This window comes from Bacillus rossius, chromosome 1 (genome assembly GCF_032445375.1).
Source record: "Bacillus rossius redtenbacheri isolate Brsri chromosome 1, Brsri_v3, whole genome shotgun sequence".
Classification (NCBI taxonomy): domain Eukaryota; kingdom Metazoa; phylum Arthropoda; class Insecta; order Phasmatodea; family Bacillidae; genus Bacillus; species Bacillus rossius.
The window spans coordinates 285002659-285019926 of record NC_086330.1 but is presented as its reverse complement, the minus strand read 5'-3'; the positions used below and the strand labels follow the sequence as shown (position 1 = coordinate 285019926).

Genomic DNA, 17268 nt, shown 5'->3' with positions numbered 1-17268 from the left:
GTTTTGAACATTTCGTTTGGTTAGTTTAACTACATTAAAAATAGTGTAAACATTATTTGAACGGCTCATTATGTTAGGTTAGATTTTAGTGATAGTCAAATAATTAATAAAAATAATAAATTAAGTTGTGAAACATACCTTTTTTTATTGTTTTCCATGGCGTAGTCTCTTCTATAGTAAATTACTTTTACACATGAATTCTCAAAACTATTTAGGGCCCTAGTCCTAACTTTGACATGCAATTGGTCTATTTAGAAACAATAATTTTGATAATGAGTATGTTAGTTATTTTTTTAAGAATTGAGACTACAACAATTTATTGCTAGTAAATCATTCTTAAAATCCATTATCTGTAAAAACAAAATAAAAAAACAGCATGATACTTAACGTTATTCCTAATATAATTTAACATTTTTCATGTCACGCATATACATACAACCACCGTGCACCTAACAATAAAATGCCCTCTTTGCCTAGCTTTCCCAAGAAAAATCAATTTAATTTCTTACATGTAGCAGAACAAACATGAATCCAGTTAAAAGTTTTAAAATCTACATCTAACATAATTTGCTGAACAAAATTAGGGAATTCCCATTTTAAATGCATGGTTCCTGTTCGAAAGAATTTTGTTTAGCTACATTTAAATATTGTAAACATTTTTGAACTTATTAACTGAGGAAAAACCCATCTCAGAAATATATAAATACAGCGACGCATCTTGAAATGCTTGAAAAATTTATAAATGCTAATAAATGTTTTAGGACTAAAAATAAATGCTTTAAAGAACATTATTTTACGATTAAATGTGCATAGCCTAAACACTAGTTCTGATCCAATCACAACATGACACATTTGTGCAATATTAAGAGTGAAAAACGAATTACGTTATATGGAAACTATGTTATAGTACTTATCACAAAACACATCATAAACGCATATAAGTTCTACACAACGAAAATTTCCATATTCTTTATGTACAGTAGATAAAATTTTAAGTAACAAAGAATTGTAAATATAACTTTCGCTATCCTTTTATTTAAGAAACGGACATTGCCAATCAAAGAAATAAATGTTATATTCTTATACTTTCAATTGTAGTTCAATTAAAAGCTATCTATCACGAACACACGAATTTTAAAGGATGGAACGGCACTCGTTTTACAATTTTTGAATACAGTAAATTAGACAAATGCTTAAACCCATCGCATATGAGTTTATATAAATAAAAAAATTTTGTTTCCTAAAGGAATAAATTAAATTTCAATCAAATAACCTACGACTCGGTGAAGGGCCTACCTACAGTATCACGTCGCATATTTTTATCTGAATATACATCACATAATATAAAGAAGTGAATTAGTGTTTTAAATGTAGCTAACCTAACTTAACCAATTATCCACACGAGTTTTAAGTATTTCAGAATCGCAACAGAGCCTCCATTTGCAAAAAATCTTAAGTTCCAAATCTGTATCGGAATTGTGAATCCGCCAGCAAAGAAGGAGGCGGAATAATTCCGACAGTTTGTGCTTCCGATACTTAATTCCACTAGCGAGTGTTTAAGAATAGGGTTTATGAATTTCTATCGGAATCAGGTCACTCCGCCAGCGCTGCAGCGTCAAGAACAGGCCCGTGTCGGAGACGCGGCAGGTGCGAGGCGCCGCAGCAGCGCGCGCGGCGGACGGGAAGGAAATCAATATCGCGAGCAGCGGGACTGCACAGCGCGGCGGATCCCCCGGCTCCGCGGTTGCCATGGCAGCGCCTCGCGGCTCCCCTCCCTCCCTTCACCCGCAACCAGGCCCCGCGTACAAACATCGCGCGTTTCAAGAGGCCGCACGCGCCTGGAATTAAGGCGGATTGACAAGAGAAAAAAAAAAGACAATAGTAACCTAGAACATGTCTAGAGTGCGCAAGATTTCAACGCCATGTTGTCTGACCTACTGATTCACAATCACGCATAGTGTGTCGTGTTAACGGGAGAGAGGTAGTGTGTACAGGAAGGAAATTAATACATTTTATTTCTGCTTCGGACGCTTGGTGCAACATCACGTGAGAGCAGAGTGGAATGTAATTTCGGCGAGAATTGAGGATTGTTTATATTTGTATTATTTGGAGGAAATAAATCGGAAAAATATTACAATTATCAGGTTATTTCTGCTTTAAAAATAAATCACCGAACCTTTTACACAAGTGAATTGTGGACATATACATAGAAAAAATACTAAGAAAATAGTTTTTAGATTCCTTAAATATTAATTACTTAAAATGTTTCTTAACCTATTATAATGTAATACAATGTAAACTTAAAATACTTATTTACTAACATTACCAGCACGTTAGATTCATAGCAAGATTTCTTTTAACCCAGCAGGTTGCAGTTTTTGCCAACCTTTCAAAGGGTTTTTTCTTAATTTATTTGTTTGTGTTTATTTGTATATAATTCATAAAATATCCATGGTTGATAGTTGAGAAATAGTTTTATCATTTCAATAAGTACTTTATTAAATGGTTTTGAGAAACTTAAAAAAAAAACTTATATGTCATTCTTACCTGAGATAAAATCGTATACTATTTTGAATTAATCGTTTTTTATGAAGTATTTGTCCTAAAAATCTTACGTTTTAGGAAATTTTCTGGAAAATATAATCCCGAGTTTTGGGAAAATCAAATCGTTTTTATTATTGTGGACGATGTCCCAAAACACTAATTCATAAAAACAATAGTGAAGGAAACAAAGAGTGAGGGCTAAATACAAAAAAAAAAATACAAAATTTACCTGGCCAATAATTGTGTTAAGAGGTTACTTTAGCCTCAAAGACAAACCCTCCATTCCCTTTCTGGTTTTATGCGCCGACCCCCGATATTTCTATCTAACGTATCCGGAGCGCGCCATTCACTCGGGCAGCTTCGCCGATTGATTGTCAGCGAAACCTCACGGTGAGAACAAGAAACACCATTTTGCGAGATACTTCTCACATCTTCGCGATTTAAAAATATTAGAAAGGTCACTGACTTAAATTGACCAACATTTCATTTTAGTGACGATCTCATTAAAAGTGCAGCCCTTCCCCCCTCCCTTCTAAGAATCAATAAAGAACTACCTAATTTTTTTTTCAGAATTGTAATACTCGAACAAAGACTTAAGTCTTTTTCATGTATTTAAGAAACATACCCACCTCAACCTAACCTAACTTTTACCTTCACAACAAAGTAAAATAATAATGCATACATAGAAGATGTACGAACGCGGATTTTTCGGTCGTCTGATTCGGGATCAATGAATAATATTAGGTTTCCCTACTCGCCACAGCGGCCATGACCTCGTTTTGAAGGGCTTCAGTCGATTGGCGGCGCTGCGGCGGCCCGCCTCTTCAAGGATCAGCGGGGCCGACCAAGAACCACAGCAGGATTATTATGCCTCTTTCCTGCTCGTATGTTACAATGAATGCATAGTTTAAGAATAATATTTAGCTTTTTGATAAAAAAAAATTATCAACTCAAATAAGTGAGTTATTTTATGTTTTTAAGAACCTAAAACGCGAATTCGTATCTCAACTCTAGCTCTACTTGAGATTTGTATTCATGTGTTATACAACTTTGAATTAACTGTTTCTATGTAGCATTCATCGTAAAACTCTTGGTTTTCTCAAATCCCTGTGAAACTCTGGTTTACAGAATATGGAGAACATAAATATTTCAATATTAATGAATTATACCCTAAAAGTAAAGAGTTATACGACAGATAATTGGTTACTTCAAAAATATTTATCATAGGATTACATTTTCTCAGTTCATGCTAGGGTTGAAATACAAATTTGCCTGTGATTTTCATAAAACCATCAAATAATCGATTATTTATTTAATAAAACAACTAATAAATAATCAAAACTAGCTATGTTGTGAATTCAATATGAATCATGGGCAGGAGCACAACATTATAGAAACCAATAAAAAAATTAGGAAATTGTTGCTAACCTACACATAGGGGTCTTACATTTTCAAACCGTTATCATTTTGGATTTGGTTGATAACACGCGGCTTTGCTTGAGCAATTTCAGGGTATTGCTGATATTGTACCACTGTAAGAAAAGTATGTAATTATAAATATTCCAAACAAACTGACACAATAAACTGTCAGGCGTATAAAATATTTAATTCGATTTTGCCCACATGGAGTCTGTAGCTGTATATTTAGTGGGATAATACATATTTTATGTATTTAACTTATTAATTAAAATAAATACAAATGATTTATTTATACATTTATATGACCAATGATGTCATTATATTTGGTAAGAACATACGGACTCCCAACTTCCTTAAACATGCTAAATTGTATGTTTGTAAGTGTTGCATAAACAAGTTAAAAATGTATAATATGTTTAAAAAATCCTGATTATAGTTAAATAACTAATTTTTTTATTACTGATGATGTTAACGATAATTTGCAATAAGACATTAATTATAGATCTCATACATTTTGATATGGCAACCGTAAGTTAAAAATGGAAAATGTTCGAGTCATTCGTGAAGAAATTAGAAATGTTTCACTGGATCTAAGATTGGTTGTAACTAAGGTTTTATTGACTTAGATATGATAAGTCACGATGCCGACATTTTATATATCACAAAATCTGATACTATGGTTCAATCCATGTTTTAATACGTTAACATTGGACCTTCAAAGAAATGTCTGCATCTACTTCAAAAAAGGCGTTTTAAGCTCATCTCTCTAACGCTCTTTGGGAGTTTAGCTACTCAAAAAAAAAACCCACATGAAATTTGATCAATTTTTTTCTAATATACAATATTTGATATTCAAACCCATGGTAATTTTAAAAATTTTAAATATTGGTTATTTCAAAAATGGTTAGAGATGATGAAAAAAAAAAACAATTATTACGTTTAAGTTCAACAGCGTTTATTAGAACTTATACTTTCTTCATGTATTTCAAGATGCGTCACTGTACTATTTATATTTTTCTGAAATTCTTTTTCCTCCAGTTAATATGTTGAAACTGGTTACAGTATTTTAGATGTAGCTATCATAATGCTTACAAATATAAGAATCTTAAATTAAAATGCCCTAATTTTGCTAAGCACTGTACATACGTTTTTTATAGATTTTTAAAAACATTAACCTGGATTCATGTTATTCTACTACAGTTAAGGAAATAAATTAATTTTTTAATGGGAAAGTTTGGCAAAGGTGACATTTTAATATATTGATGCACCGTTGTACTATGTATATACGAGATATAAAAAAATATTAACTTTCCACGAAAAAAATTAAATTTTTTTTACTAAATGACGTAGACTAAATGTGCTGTCATTATTTTGGCCTTCATCCTTAAAAAGACAACAGACATGCTTGGAATAACAATTTTAGTATCTAAATGTACAAATTGAATGAAAAAATTAGGGCTAGAGGCCTAAATAGTTTTGAGAATTCTGTGATAAAAGTAATTCCCTAAAGTAGAGACTATTTCATGCGAAAAAATCTAAAAATGTTATGTTTTAAAACTATAATTCTTTCATTAGTCCACAAAACCTACCCTCACATACCCTTTTTTAAATGTAGTTAACATACCCTAACGAACTATCAAAACATTTTACAGTGTGTTAAATGTTCATTAACTTACAAAACAGTTAATTTAAAGTTCAGTTAACTTAATTGAAATCACATTGCTGCATTTACAGAATAATAACAGAAATTTATTTAAATTAAAAACTGAAAAACATATATATATATATATATATATATGCATTATTCGTGACTAGATAACTACCAGTTAACGGAGTTTGTTTCCAGCCTAGATACATGAAGTTTAAAGTTTAAAAACCAAAACGTAAATCATTACGGTGGTAATTTTTCGAACACGGCTTTGAAAACCAGGTAACGTTACTCTTTACGTGAAACATGCAGTGGGATACGAATTATTAACATTTGAGTATGCCGAACTTCCAAAATTGTTATCCCTAACTTGTAAAATTAACCTTAACCGCAATCCATTGCATTCAATTAGTAGCAACATAAACATCATAAAAAACATATTAGATTTGTAAGACATAGCACATGCACAAAACATTCAGCTTGAATGAGGACGTCCTGTTTTCCAAAATATTTTTTAATATAGCAAACAATGTATCACTCACAGAAGAGAGAAACTTTTTTTTTGTGTTCATTTGTTACTGTAATCTATGGAAAATTCGTTTTTTAAAATGTTTCAGGTGAATATTTTAGTAATTCCATTTAAAAATTAAGTCCAAAACAAGTTTAGGAATTTTTTTCTCGCTTTTATCTGAGCCGTGTCTAATAGTTAAAAATTTCCGTCTGTTTCCGATTGATATCTGCGCGTCATGGTAGCAAGCAACATTTAGGATTCAGGCAGAAATGTGTGTGATTCACGTCCATAAAGTTTGATAGGTACTTGAAAAGCGATTTTTTTATTTATCAGTACATTTACCTCTCGGTATTATTTTTTAAGAATTCTAGGATTGATTTTGTGACCAGTTTCTCATTAAAGTTAATTTTCAACATGAACCACATGAAAACATATCAATTTGCTCGTTACCGAGATTAGGTGTTTACGCATCACTGACGAGTACTAAAAAACACGATCAAATGTTGTTGTTGTTAATTTTTACAAGCTACTTGAACTTGTGCGACAGCGAGGCGAACATCCACGTAACAAAGGACGCGTGCTGTGTTGGCAGGACTGGGCACGGCGGTGGGCGCCCCCTGCCAGGACTCCTGCGACAGCAGCCTGCCGCACGTGTTCTGCGACCACATGACCGGCCTCTGCGAGTGCGAGAAGAAGTTCCCGGTGCGCCTGGGCGAGCACAAGGGCTGCGCCAAGCGTGAGTGGAGTCGCGCTGTCCGTGGCCCGGGCCAACTTACCTTCATTCTCCGTCCGCTGGGCGACGCTCGCGGCGACCTGCGAACTAATGGCGCTAGTAGTAGTTCAGCCCCGTGTTAACACTGCGTTAAATGGGCAACTCGTATTTAATACAATATAATTCATAATATTCTGGATTCAACTTTTAAATTTTTTTTCCAGATTAGTATTTTCATTAGTTTGGGTGCTTGGTAAGTCCCTAAACCATACCAATGCCTTAAAAATTTATTCGCATTTGTCAGTTAAACTGAATTGGTGAGGAGATTGCCTCGCTGATCGTATTGCATCTGGTTGTAATGGTTTATAACCATTATGTTTATGATAAAACTTAAATTTTAATCTCTACTAAGTAATAAATGAAAATGATTTTTGGAGTTCACGATTGTTTGATATTAATAAATCTATGTTACGAATCTTATATAACTCCATCTGCAACGTAATCCACCATACGTGTAAGCAGGTAAATTTTTTTCAGCAATCGTAAGTGAAAGTTAAAAATACTTTTTGTTCTTAATAAAAAAAAGGGCTTTTAAATTTACGTTCTCAAGTATTGTCTCAAAATGAATTCAAATTCGAAAATCACTTACTGGGCTCAAAGTGCAATTAAAAATTACAAAATATAAATAGCATTCATTCAAAGAAGGAAAATAGTATATTAAAAAATTATACCTAACTTAAAAAATTTTTATTAGATCGAAACGAAGCTCTTTAGTATAAATGCTAAAATTAAGATGATTATCAGTTGGCCTTTATGTTATAACGTAACAAGTATACCTTCTGCTTAATTAGATTGATAGGAATCACTGGATCTCATCAATCACTTTTGAGAAATTTATACTTGCTTGAAGATTAAAATGTACAGCAAACGTAGATACCTACTTGATTTAAATATGCACCTTGCATTTAAAACAGGCTTTATTTTAGGAGATCCCGCATTGTTTGGGATTTGCGTTCTCATCACTCCAACTTTTAACTGACGATTACGGCAAAGTTATAAGTTATTGATATGCATTGAACCGCTACAAAGCTCCTAAATAAATTAAAAAATAACAAATTGTAACCATAGTTTAAAACGAAACCGAGTTATAAAAAATATTCCCACTTTTATACAAAACTCTCATTAACCATTAATGTTAAGACCAGGCTGAACTACTACTAGCGCCGTTAGTTCGCGGGCCGCCGCGAGCTTCACTAAGCGAACGGAGAATGAAGGTAAGTTGCCAGACCTATCTAAATATATGACCATGGTCATGGCGGCTTGGCGGACGTACCTAGTGCGTTTTTGAGGATATAAAATCTCGTATCGCCTTGTTGTCCACATTTAAAAGCATTTAGGGATTGATATCTCATAAATATTTAAATATATATTTTCTGTGTCTAATTACTACTTTTATAATCAATCCTTTTAAGAAATTCTTCAAGTGTTATTTGTAAACAAAATCCACGCGACAATTTTTACATCTATTTTTGCATGGAATTAGGTATTGTCAGGAGACGGCATGTTGTGAAGTAGTTAAAGTCACTTTTTTACTTCGCCATAACCATATTGTAACTTCCAAAACATTGCAAAAATTAAGATTCACTACATCTGAAGATGGTTATTAAGGCCGGTATTCCAAAACACAAAATTACTTGTACTCTAACCGTATTCCTAGTGCACAATAGGACACGACCAGATTATAATTTTTTGTGAACGGTTTTTTGTGTCCTATTCGTTGCCATTCTGTTGCCCAAATTCCCTGCATGTACAGAGCTCACCTTTTCGTTGGTTTCGTCCAGATGGTGAACCCGCGTCAGGCACCAATAACTCCTACATAGTCATGATTGTGTTCATCAGGGGACGTACCAAGCGACTTTGGAATAAGGAAACTATCATGAAATACATTTTATATACTTTAATGGGCATACAAACAATAAATAATTGCAACTATAAAAGTACTTCAAAAATTAGAAAGGCCGTTCTATTTTTGTGCGATGGTGCTGCTATCTCCAATATTTTGGCCGTAACAATTGAATTGATGGTTAGCGAAACGTACGCTAGAATGGGTTGAAACCAGTTTCTAGCTTCGCGCAGGGCAAAATTTGTTGAAACTGTTGCCGTTATTTTTTTCTTTACTAAGATTTGGTTTGGATACTTTCTCTAATAAGGCCCGCGAGAAAGTTTTTGGTTGTATCACATCAAGGCATTTGTTATTCGCTACCTTACCCGAACGTCTTGGAATACCACCCTTATTAAGAATTAGAATCTCCGACGTTAAACACAGTCACTACGATTACAAAAAAATCAACCTATTTCGAAAATGCAAACACTAAACTTCAGCCAATGTTTTGGGCATCCAACCAACATGGAGCAGACAATGAGCTAAAACAATAAACGTCTGGTTATCGTGCAGGCTAATCGTGCAGACGTGGCAATGTGGTTTTGACAATTCTGTTGGATATCATAACCCAATGTTACTATCATGATCAAAATATAATCTGCATATTTATATATATAATATATACAACGAATGAATGTTTGCTTGTTTACCTTTTATAAATTCCTAAACCATTCAACCGGTTGCGATGAAATTTTTGCACACTAGACCTTCGAAACATGAGATCACTCTCTAGGCGAGATTCACATAAAGTTAACCCTTAAAGCAGAATTTAATTATTCTTGATGACATTTAGCCATTTCATTGTTAACGCATCGTTGATACGATCTCTATGAATTTTGAACACTTGACCTTTTAAACAAGGAGGTTACTGTCCAGGTGAGGTAACGTGAGGTGCGAGTCGTATCCATGGAGTGGGTGTCTGTTCTGAAGTTGAAGTCAAGTGGTTAGCAATTGCATAGCAAAACAAATCGTAACTGTAAAAAAGGCTAATTTATATTTATATATGTATGAATGTTTGTTTGTTTGTCCCGTATGTGTTCCTATACCATTCATCCGATTGCGATGAAACTTTGGTGAGTTGTTACGAGTATGCCCGCGAAGGTTTCTGAATCAGTACAACCATTTTACAATAAATGGCACGCAAATCGTATAAAAAAAAAGTGTGTATTTCATGAAGTTGGACGGCAGTTCATGTGTTTTCGTTGTATTAGTGCGCATGCATTACAGAATTAAAAAATATGTATATCTATTAAAAGGATATAGAGTGATAAATAGATATAGAGAGATATAAAGCTATATGATGGATAGCGAGAGATAGAGAGATAGAGAGATAGCAGGAGATATAGAGATCGAGAGGTATAGAAAATGAGATATATAAAGATATATAATATGTATACATAGGGACATATATAGAGAGATATAGAGACATAGATTGCGATATGTATAGGTATATGTAGGAGAGAGAGAAAATGGGATATATAGAGGGATATATAATTATAGAAATATAGAGACATGTAGAGAGAGTAACATATATATAGATAAATATGTAGATACAGAGATATCGATATATAGGGATATATAGTTATAATTTAGATAGAGATAGAAATTGAGAGTGAGATGGTTTGTATATGGGTACCTATTTAAAAAAATGACAAAAAAATGAATGCCGGCCATTAACTAGTACCTTTATAAGAACAACTATGTGTAAAGCTTTGGTTGGAGCTATTCCAGCGCATAACCAATTCATCTTTCTTTCTTGCTGTACTGATAACACAGTACAAAGTAACTAATACCATGTTTAACGACTCGAGTAGGATCTCTCGCCTCTGTCATAAATCTCCCGCAACTTGATTCCAGGAACTGTCTGGCTCATCTGACGCATCGTACCTATTTGCTCGGCACGTGAACTGACAGTCCTGACCAATGATCACTTCAATTGATTGAAGATTTTCGTTTCCCGCGTATTGGACCCCTCACTGAGTTATGATTTGCCAATGAAATTGTCAAAATCAGCTTTTATAAACAAGGCCATTTACGTTTGTTTACAATTGGTACTCAATCAAAAATGTTTTGGTTAAAAATATAAAATTCAAAGAAGTTAGAACATATTTATAAAGAAAAGATAAATCAAACACTTTGTGCTATTGCATTGAAACGTGGACTTATAAAGTGTAATTAAAATGTCAAACCTGTTATCTCAGCAAAAGTAAACTTTAAAGTTAATTGATTGAATGAGTTAAAAAAAAAAACTCTGTGCGACACAATTTCTTGACCACCTATAGAAAACGTCCGCAATGAACTTGCCCAAATAAAAATGCCCGAAAACAGAGACTAAATAAAAAAAATAGATCCAGCTGCATGTTTGTGATGAAGTACGGCCAAAGTTGAAACCAAAAACGTTTCTACTGCGCACGTTGCATGCATGGCTTGTGTTCATACTCTACGGTTGGTGTTGTATGACTTGCGAGCATATGGTATCTTGCAACGTTGTATGTCCGATTGTTCACTATAGCTGTGAACCAGAGGAACTGATGTTGCCTATCAGGATGACCTGCAATCACCGGCAAGATATTTTTGATGTGTAACATCTTAGCTCTCGGTATGCGGCATTTGGTACTAGCACTTATTTCGTGAATGGAACGGAAGTTGCATGGAACGGAAATGTGTAACCACGGCGCTGCCATCTGTGGCGGATGGCGTGAACCAAAGTTCACAATTCAAAGGAAAACTTTTCAGTATTAACTGCTTAGTGAATTTTAACAATATTGGCAGTGTTTTAATAAAATTCATGGCCGAGTAGCAAGCCAACAAGCCACGCCTACTGCTGCTGGTCGTTACCGCACGGATGCGGCGCGAGTAGCTCTCCGGCCACCCGGTGGTCCACCCCATGCTTGCGGCCCGGAACATTGGCTCAAGTAAGTTATTTGTATCGTGGAAAAAGTTTTAAATGACCGTCTTTAACTACGGAAATTTAAATACACGCGTATTAATCATCATCAGATGTGGTCAAGCACCTTTTTCGAAAAATTTTTGGGTGTTGAAATATAGAAATGGTGAGGTAAAAAAAGTGTCTCAAACTACTTTACAGAATGCTTCTCCTAACAATTCCTCATTCATGTGCGTGATCTACTGTGTACTGATCATGAAGACTGGAATATGCCAACAAATGACACTGCCGTAACAAACATTTAAAACATATATCTAGTTTAAAATAATGTAGATTGAGGGATGAAATTAAGGGGTGAGGTATCGAAGAATTATCATACTTAACCAAAATATACCTGGAAAATATAAAATATGAAAAAAATTAATTGTTAGAGGTTTGTAATTTTGGGGTTAAGTAAATGTCATACCTAACGGACAACCAAAATTAAGAATTTAAAGTGAACTTGAAAACTTTATCCGGATATATCTATTGCTCCAGGGAGTAATAGTATAAGTCAAAAACTTCTATTTTTCAGGAGAGAGGTTTAAAGATTTTAAATTAGTGACAATATCAAATTTCCATTATTTTAAATAAACCAAATGGCTACATATGCTTAGTAAATGATTTATTAGCATTTTACAACAACAATATTTCTTTCTTTATTGCTAAAGATTAAATAAATGACATGTACTGTTAGGGCCCATCATTTACATGACTTATACTGGTGAGAACACTGCAGGTTTAAAGACATGTACTCTTAAGACCATTAATTACATGACTTATACTGGTGAGAATATTGCAGGTTTTCTTAAATTAGATGACACTTTTTGCTAAGAAAATGATTAATTGACAACATTCGTATACTTATTACAAAAACCTTTGGAAGGTAAAGCTCCGGAAAGTGCAAAAATATTCATTCATTGAATTCCTCTATATCAGGAAGTACATCTCTTGCATCCACAGTAGTTTTCAAGTTTAAATAAAAGCTGTGAAAAACTGTGTCTATCAATGGCAACAGCTCCAAGAGATCCTTCTTTTTCTCTTTGGAAATGGCAAGTGTGGAGTTATAACATTTCTTTGGATGTAACAGCTCATCTGGACTGCGGTTCCGTCGTTTTAAACAAATTTCTCTGAAAGGTGCGTCTTCATCAAGTGTGTTCTTAAATTGAATCACTCGTCGTTCTTGAGTGTATCTGAGCCATCTCATCTCAGTCCACTTGAAGGGTTCTCCTGAACTATCCTTCTTTCTAAGAAAGAGACTAGTTTTGTACAGCTCAGCAAAATTGAGGAAGTCCTGATGATTAAGTTCTACAACTTCAAATTTGTTTTTCCTTCCAACAGTTCTGACAAGCTGGTACCAGTCATGGGGGTGTGACACAGTGAAGCGCAGTTTTTTCTTCTGCTTTTCTATAAGTGCATGGTCTGTGTCACATTCCATATGACTATGCCCACTCACCATAAATTTATGGTCCACCAACTGAAGATTACATTTCTGTTGCATCAAATACAGAAACATTGCTGCTACATGCGAGTTACGGTTCTGGCCGCCACATGTATCTGAATATAAAATAATGTGCGTTACATCTTCAGGTAACTCAGAAAGCTCTCTCAATACACATGTGGCAACTTGATTTGCTCCACGAGCACCTTCGCCTTCATGCCACATATAACAACGAACAGATGGTTTACTAGTTTCGTGCATAGTTAAATTATACGTCCAGAGCTGTCTTTTGTAAAAAGACACAGACGACTGAACAAAAGGTGTGGGCAAACATTGTTGTAAGTCGAACGTAAAACACCTTTTGCTAGGATCATCTTTAGCAGTTTTCTTGTCGAGATCTTTCTGTAGGTATGCTTTATCAGCTTCTGCATGATGCACAGATATTTCCTGTTTTATATCTTCTTCTTCTGCACCACTCGCTAGCTTCACTTTCATTTGTAATGTGTCACACCTATGACAAGTGTCTACTTTTGGTGCTTTAAAGGCTAGTCCCAAGGACTTAAACTCCCTAGTATATACAGTACGCCCCACAGGATTAGAAGTTGATTCTTTGTAAAATGAGAACATAGTATTCAAATCCAGAAAAGAAGGAAGATACTTCTTGTTGTTTGTTCTTCGCGTGTAATGAGATTCGTAAGAAGGGAATGATTGTATATGCCTTCGAACCTCATCCAGTCGTTCATCAGAAATTGCATTACCAGGTGATGTTTTTCCCCTGTTGTCCTGCTGTGTGATACCAGATGTAGAGGTACTTCTGTTGGTGATTGCAAGAGTTACAAACATTTGTGTCTCATCTAATGTGTTCATAAAACATCCCCTACAAACTTTTTCTCTTTTCCCATTTATCTTAAAATGAAACGTATGTGTAACCATTCTAAATTTCTCTTTATCAGGATTGTAAGCTCTTTTTCTTGATGTTTTGGTTTCCATAGTATCAACAAGGCTGGCAACATATGCTACTCTCCTGTCTCTACTACCAAGAGACCAATATTCTTTAAAAATACTTTCTCTTATGTCTTCAGGAAGTCTCTTTCTACATTCTGCTCGACAGTCTCTAAGAGGTTTCATTACTCTAGCTTTGACAACTTTACCGCTTAAAGTTGTGTATGACACCCCTCTGTTACGGTTTACACACTTTTCTCTTTTTCTTGCTCTTGAAAACCTACATTTTTTCACTTCAGCTTCAATTGTTTGTGTATTGTCTTCTTTTTCTCCGAGACCAGCCTTCCTCTGGCGAGGAACATTAACGGAAACATCATCTTCACTTGAGCTTTTCTCTTCTATCGGTTCATAATCTGGATCAATTTCTCCATTATCAATATTTACTTCTGCAATGTCTTCAGTAACCATTGGATGGAGCACTGTCAAACTTCCATCTCCATTATTACCTATAAGTAAAACAATTATTTTAGCTACAAGCACACAATAATGCCAATGACTTTTAAAAGAATGATTAGTTTTGTATCAACTCTCTTACCTGCCCATGTGTTCCGCGTATTTTCAAGGCCTCTGTCCTCATCAACAACATCATAGGAAAATTCACTCTGTTCATAATGTGGTTCATTTTCTTTATTTCTGTTATTTGCATCTGCAATGTCTTCAATAACCATTGGTTGGAGCACTGTCAAACTTCCATCTTCATTATTACCTACACATAAAAATAATGACGTAAGTATAACCACACAATAAAGCCAAAGACTACAATATAATAATAGTTTTACATCTACGCTTACATGCCAACTCATACTATGTAACTTACTTGCAAGGCCTGTGTCCTCAACAACAACTTCAAATAAAACTTCATCAAGTTCCCAATTGTATGATGAGGTGTTTGGTAGCTGTGTGCCATCAACATTAACGAGTTGTTCTTCAGTCACATTAGAAATTTCTTCATCCATACCATTCGAAATTGTGTTCCTAGTATCTTGAACAAAGACATGATCGTCCTCGTTTGTTTTTCTTTCTGCAATAAATAAACAAATAAAATATGGGCACTATCATAACATGAGAATAACTGCACTATAAAAGCAACATAACTTTTGTCCTTACCTGACCAGTATTCCGCGATATTCACAGTTCCTTTCTCATCTATATCGTCCCTAACCTCAATTCGGTCGTTTGTTACAACAGGTATGTCTTTCACATTTTCAATCACATCTGAAATAAAATAAAAGACAAAAGTAATAATGCAAAAGATTTTACTGCAGTTACAGACATAAATGGAGTACCACACTAAATTTAATTAGCACTTACCTGCATTTAAACTGGAGGTATTCTCTTTAGCTATTTTCGTTTTTACAAGTTCAACAAGTTTTTTTCCTCTGCTATACATTATTTCTCCTACACACTATACATTATAATGTAAAAATCAGAGGAATAGTGAAAAATAACGCAGAATCTTCTACTATTGTTATAACTTTATAAGTTAAATTCTAACCACAACCAACAGCTGGGAGAAGTTGTTCCCAATAGTATAAGTCAGTAAACAAGCAACAGTACCAACATAATTTTGACTTGGGTGTAACAGTATAAGTTGACTTGTACTCTTACACCCAACATAATTTTGACTTGGGTGTAACAGTATAAGTTGACTTGTACTCTTACACCCAACATAATGAACTTTATTTCTCTTGGACTGTTAGGTTCAAATCGTTATTACACTGGAAACAAAGTACAGTAGAGACTTATACTCTTAGACACACATAGTCGGCTACTTAAAAAATACTAATATCCGAAAAAAAAAAATTCAATATTTTGACTTATACTCTTACTCCCTGGAGCCAAAGATATCTCGAAAACTACGTCGCCAATTGCTGCAACTGCTGGCCAATCCACAAACAAAGGACCTGATCTCATGCGACCCTTCCTTCATGGTTGATACTCAGCGAGAAAAGGCGTACAGGCTTAGGCCTTAGAAGCACTTATGTAATCCCTAATCCAGAAACCCTCCTAAATATAATGAACTTCAGATTTAGGTTATTTTAGGGGAAATAATTTCTGAAATCAGTTCTCAGTTTACTTTCGGAGGATAACAGACAGACAGACGCGTGAAGTGTGAGGTAGCCTTCAACAGTCTTCTCGGGTTCCGTGCTGGCTGCCGTGACTCGCCACATTAATCCAATGAGCGTGCAAGCAAGTTGTTGCGAAAGTTCCGCACGACAATCTTGTAACAGGAAGTTTTAAACGATTCCTCTTTTATTTTTTTTTTCCTTCTACTGGCTTCCTTTAAAGGGGTGTTAAAAGAAATTCAAAGACAGAGGCGCACCGACACGCATCGACCCTACTTTAGTCAGGCTGTGTTCCGTTACTTACACGAGAGCACGAAGGTGCACACTCGTAGAAACCCACATTACTCTACGCATTTGTGTTCGAAAGAGAAACTGGATGGCTAAAAGTGTATGCACAACTGATTATGTGTAAACATCTAATCTTGCTAACGAGCAAATTCATATGTTTTCATATAGCAAATACACTTATAATACAAAACTCGGACACAAAATTTCACGTAGAATTCTTTAAAATTATGCCGAGCGTGAAAAATATATGCGTGAATTGTGTTTTCGAATATATTTATGGACGCGAATCACAAGTAGTTTTAGCACCCGCCGCTAGAATTCGCTACCGGAGCAACTACGTCAATTACCGAAGCATTCGATTTGAAGAGCGAACATTTAAACTATGTAATTAAATGGCTCCAATAAAAGCGATAAAGACTTTAAAATTCAATACTAAACGCTAGCTTTGGACTTGGTTACACAATTTCGTTCCATAGAGATTTCCTCATGACGGAAATAGACGCTACAAATGAACACAATAACGATCACTGGATTTGCGGGTACGCGAGAAGCGCAGACAATCTGCTTAAACTTGAACACTAGTAGCCCAGTGAAATTAGACCCTGGAAACCCCTGGCATGGAAAAAATTATTGGAAAGCTGGAAATCATCTTAAACCCTTTGGTTGGCATCCAAATAGAGTATCCTGAGTTTTAGCCCTCACAGGTGGTGAGCTTAAGGAGGGGGGTGGAAAAAACTGTGAAATTATCGGACTTTTTTGTGTTTTTCAC

At 34.9% G+C, this 17268-nt stretch overlaps 2 protein-coding genes across 2 annotated transcripts in view; one reads left to right on the top strand and one right to left on the bottom strand.

Moving 5' to 3' along the window:
• The window catches only part of LOC134527680 (uncharacterized), a 165986-nt gene that overhangs the window by 77330 nt on the left and 71388 nt on the right, over positions 1-17268 (top strand). Inside the window, exon 2 of the mRNA XM_063360579.1 lies at positions 6715-6858. Within this exon, the coding sequence (XP_063216649.1) occupies positions 6715-6858 (144 nt within the window). The remainder of the gene's footprint in view (positions 1-6714; positions 6859-17268) is intronic.
• On the bottom strand, positions 12201-15984 carry LOC134527679 (uncharacterized). Its single transcript, XM_063360578.1, has 2 exons — positions 15253-15984; positions 12201-15166 (listed from the first exon to the last, which is right to left on the bottom strand). The coding sequence occupies exon 2, from the start codon at positions 14551-14553 to the stop codon at positions 12616-12618; it is 1938 nt and encodes a 645-aa protein (XP_063216648.1). The 5' UTR covers positions 14554-15166; positions 15253-15984; the 3' UTR covers positions 12201-12615.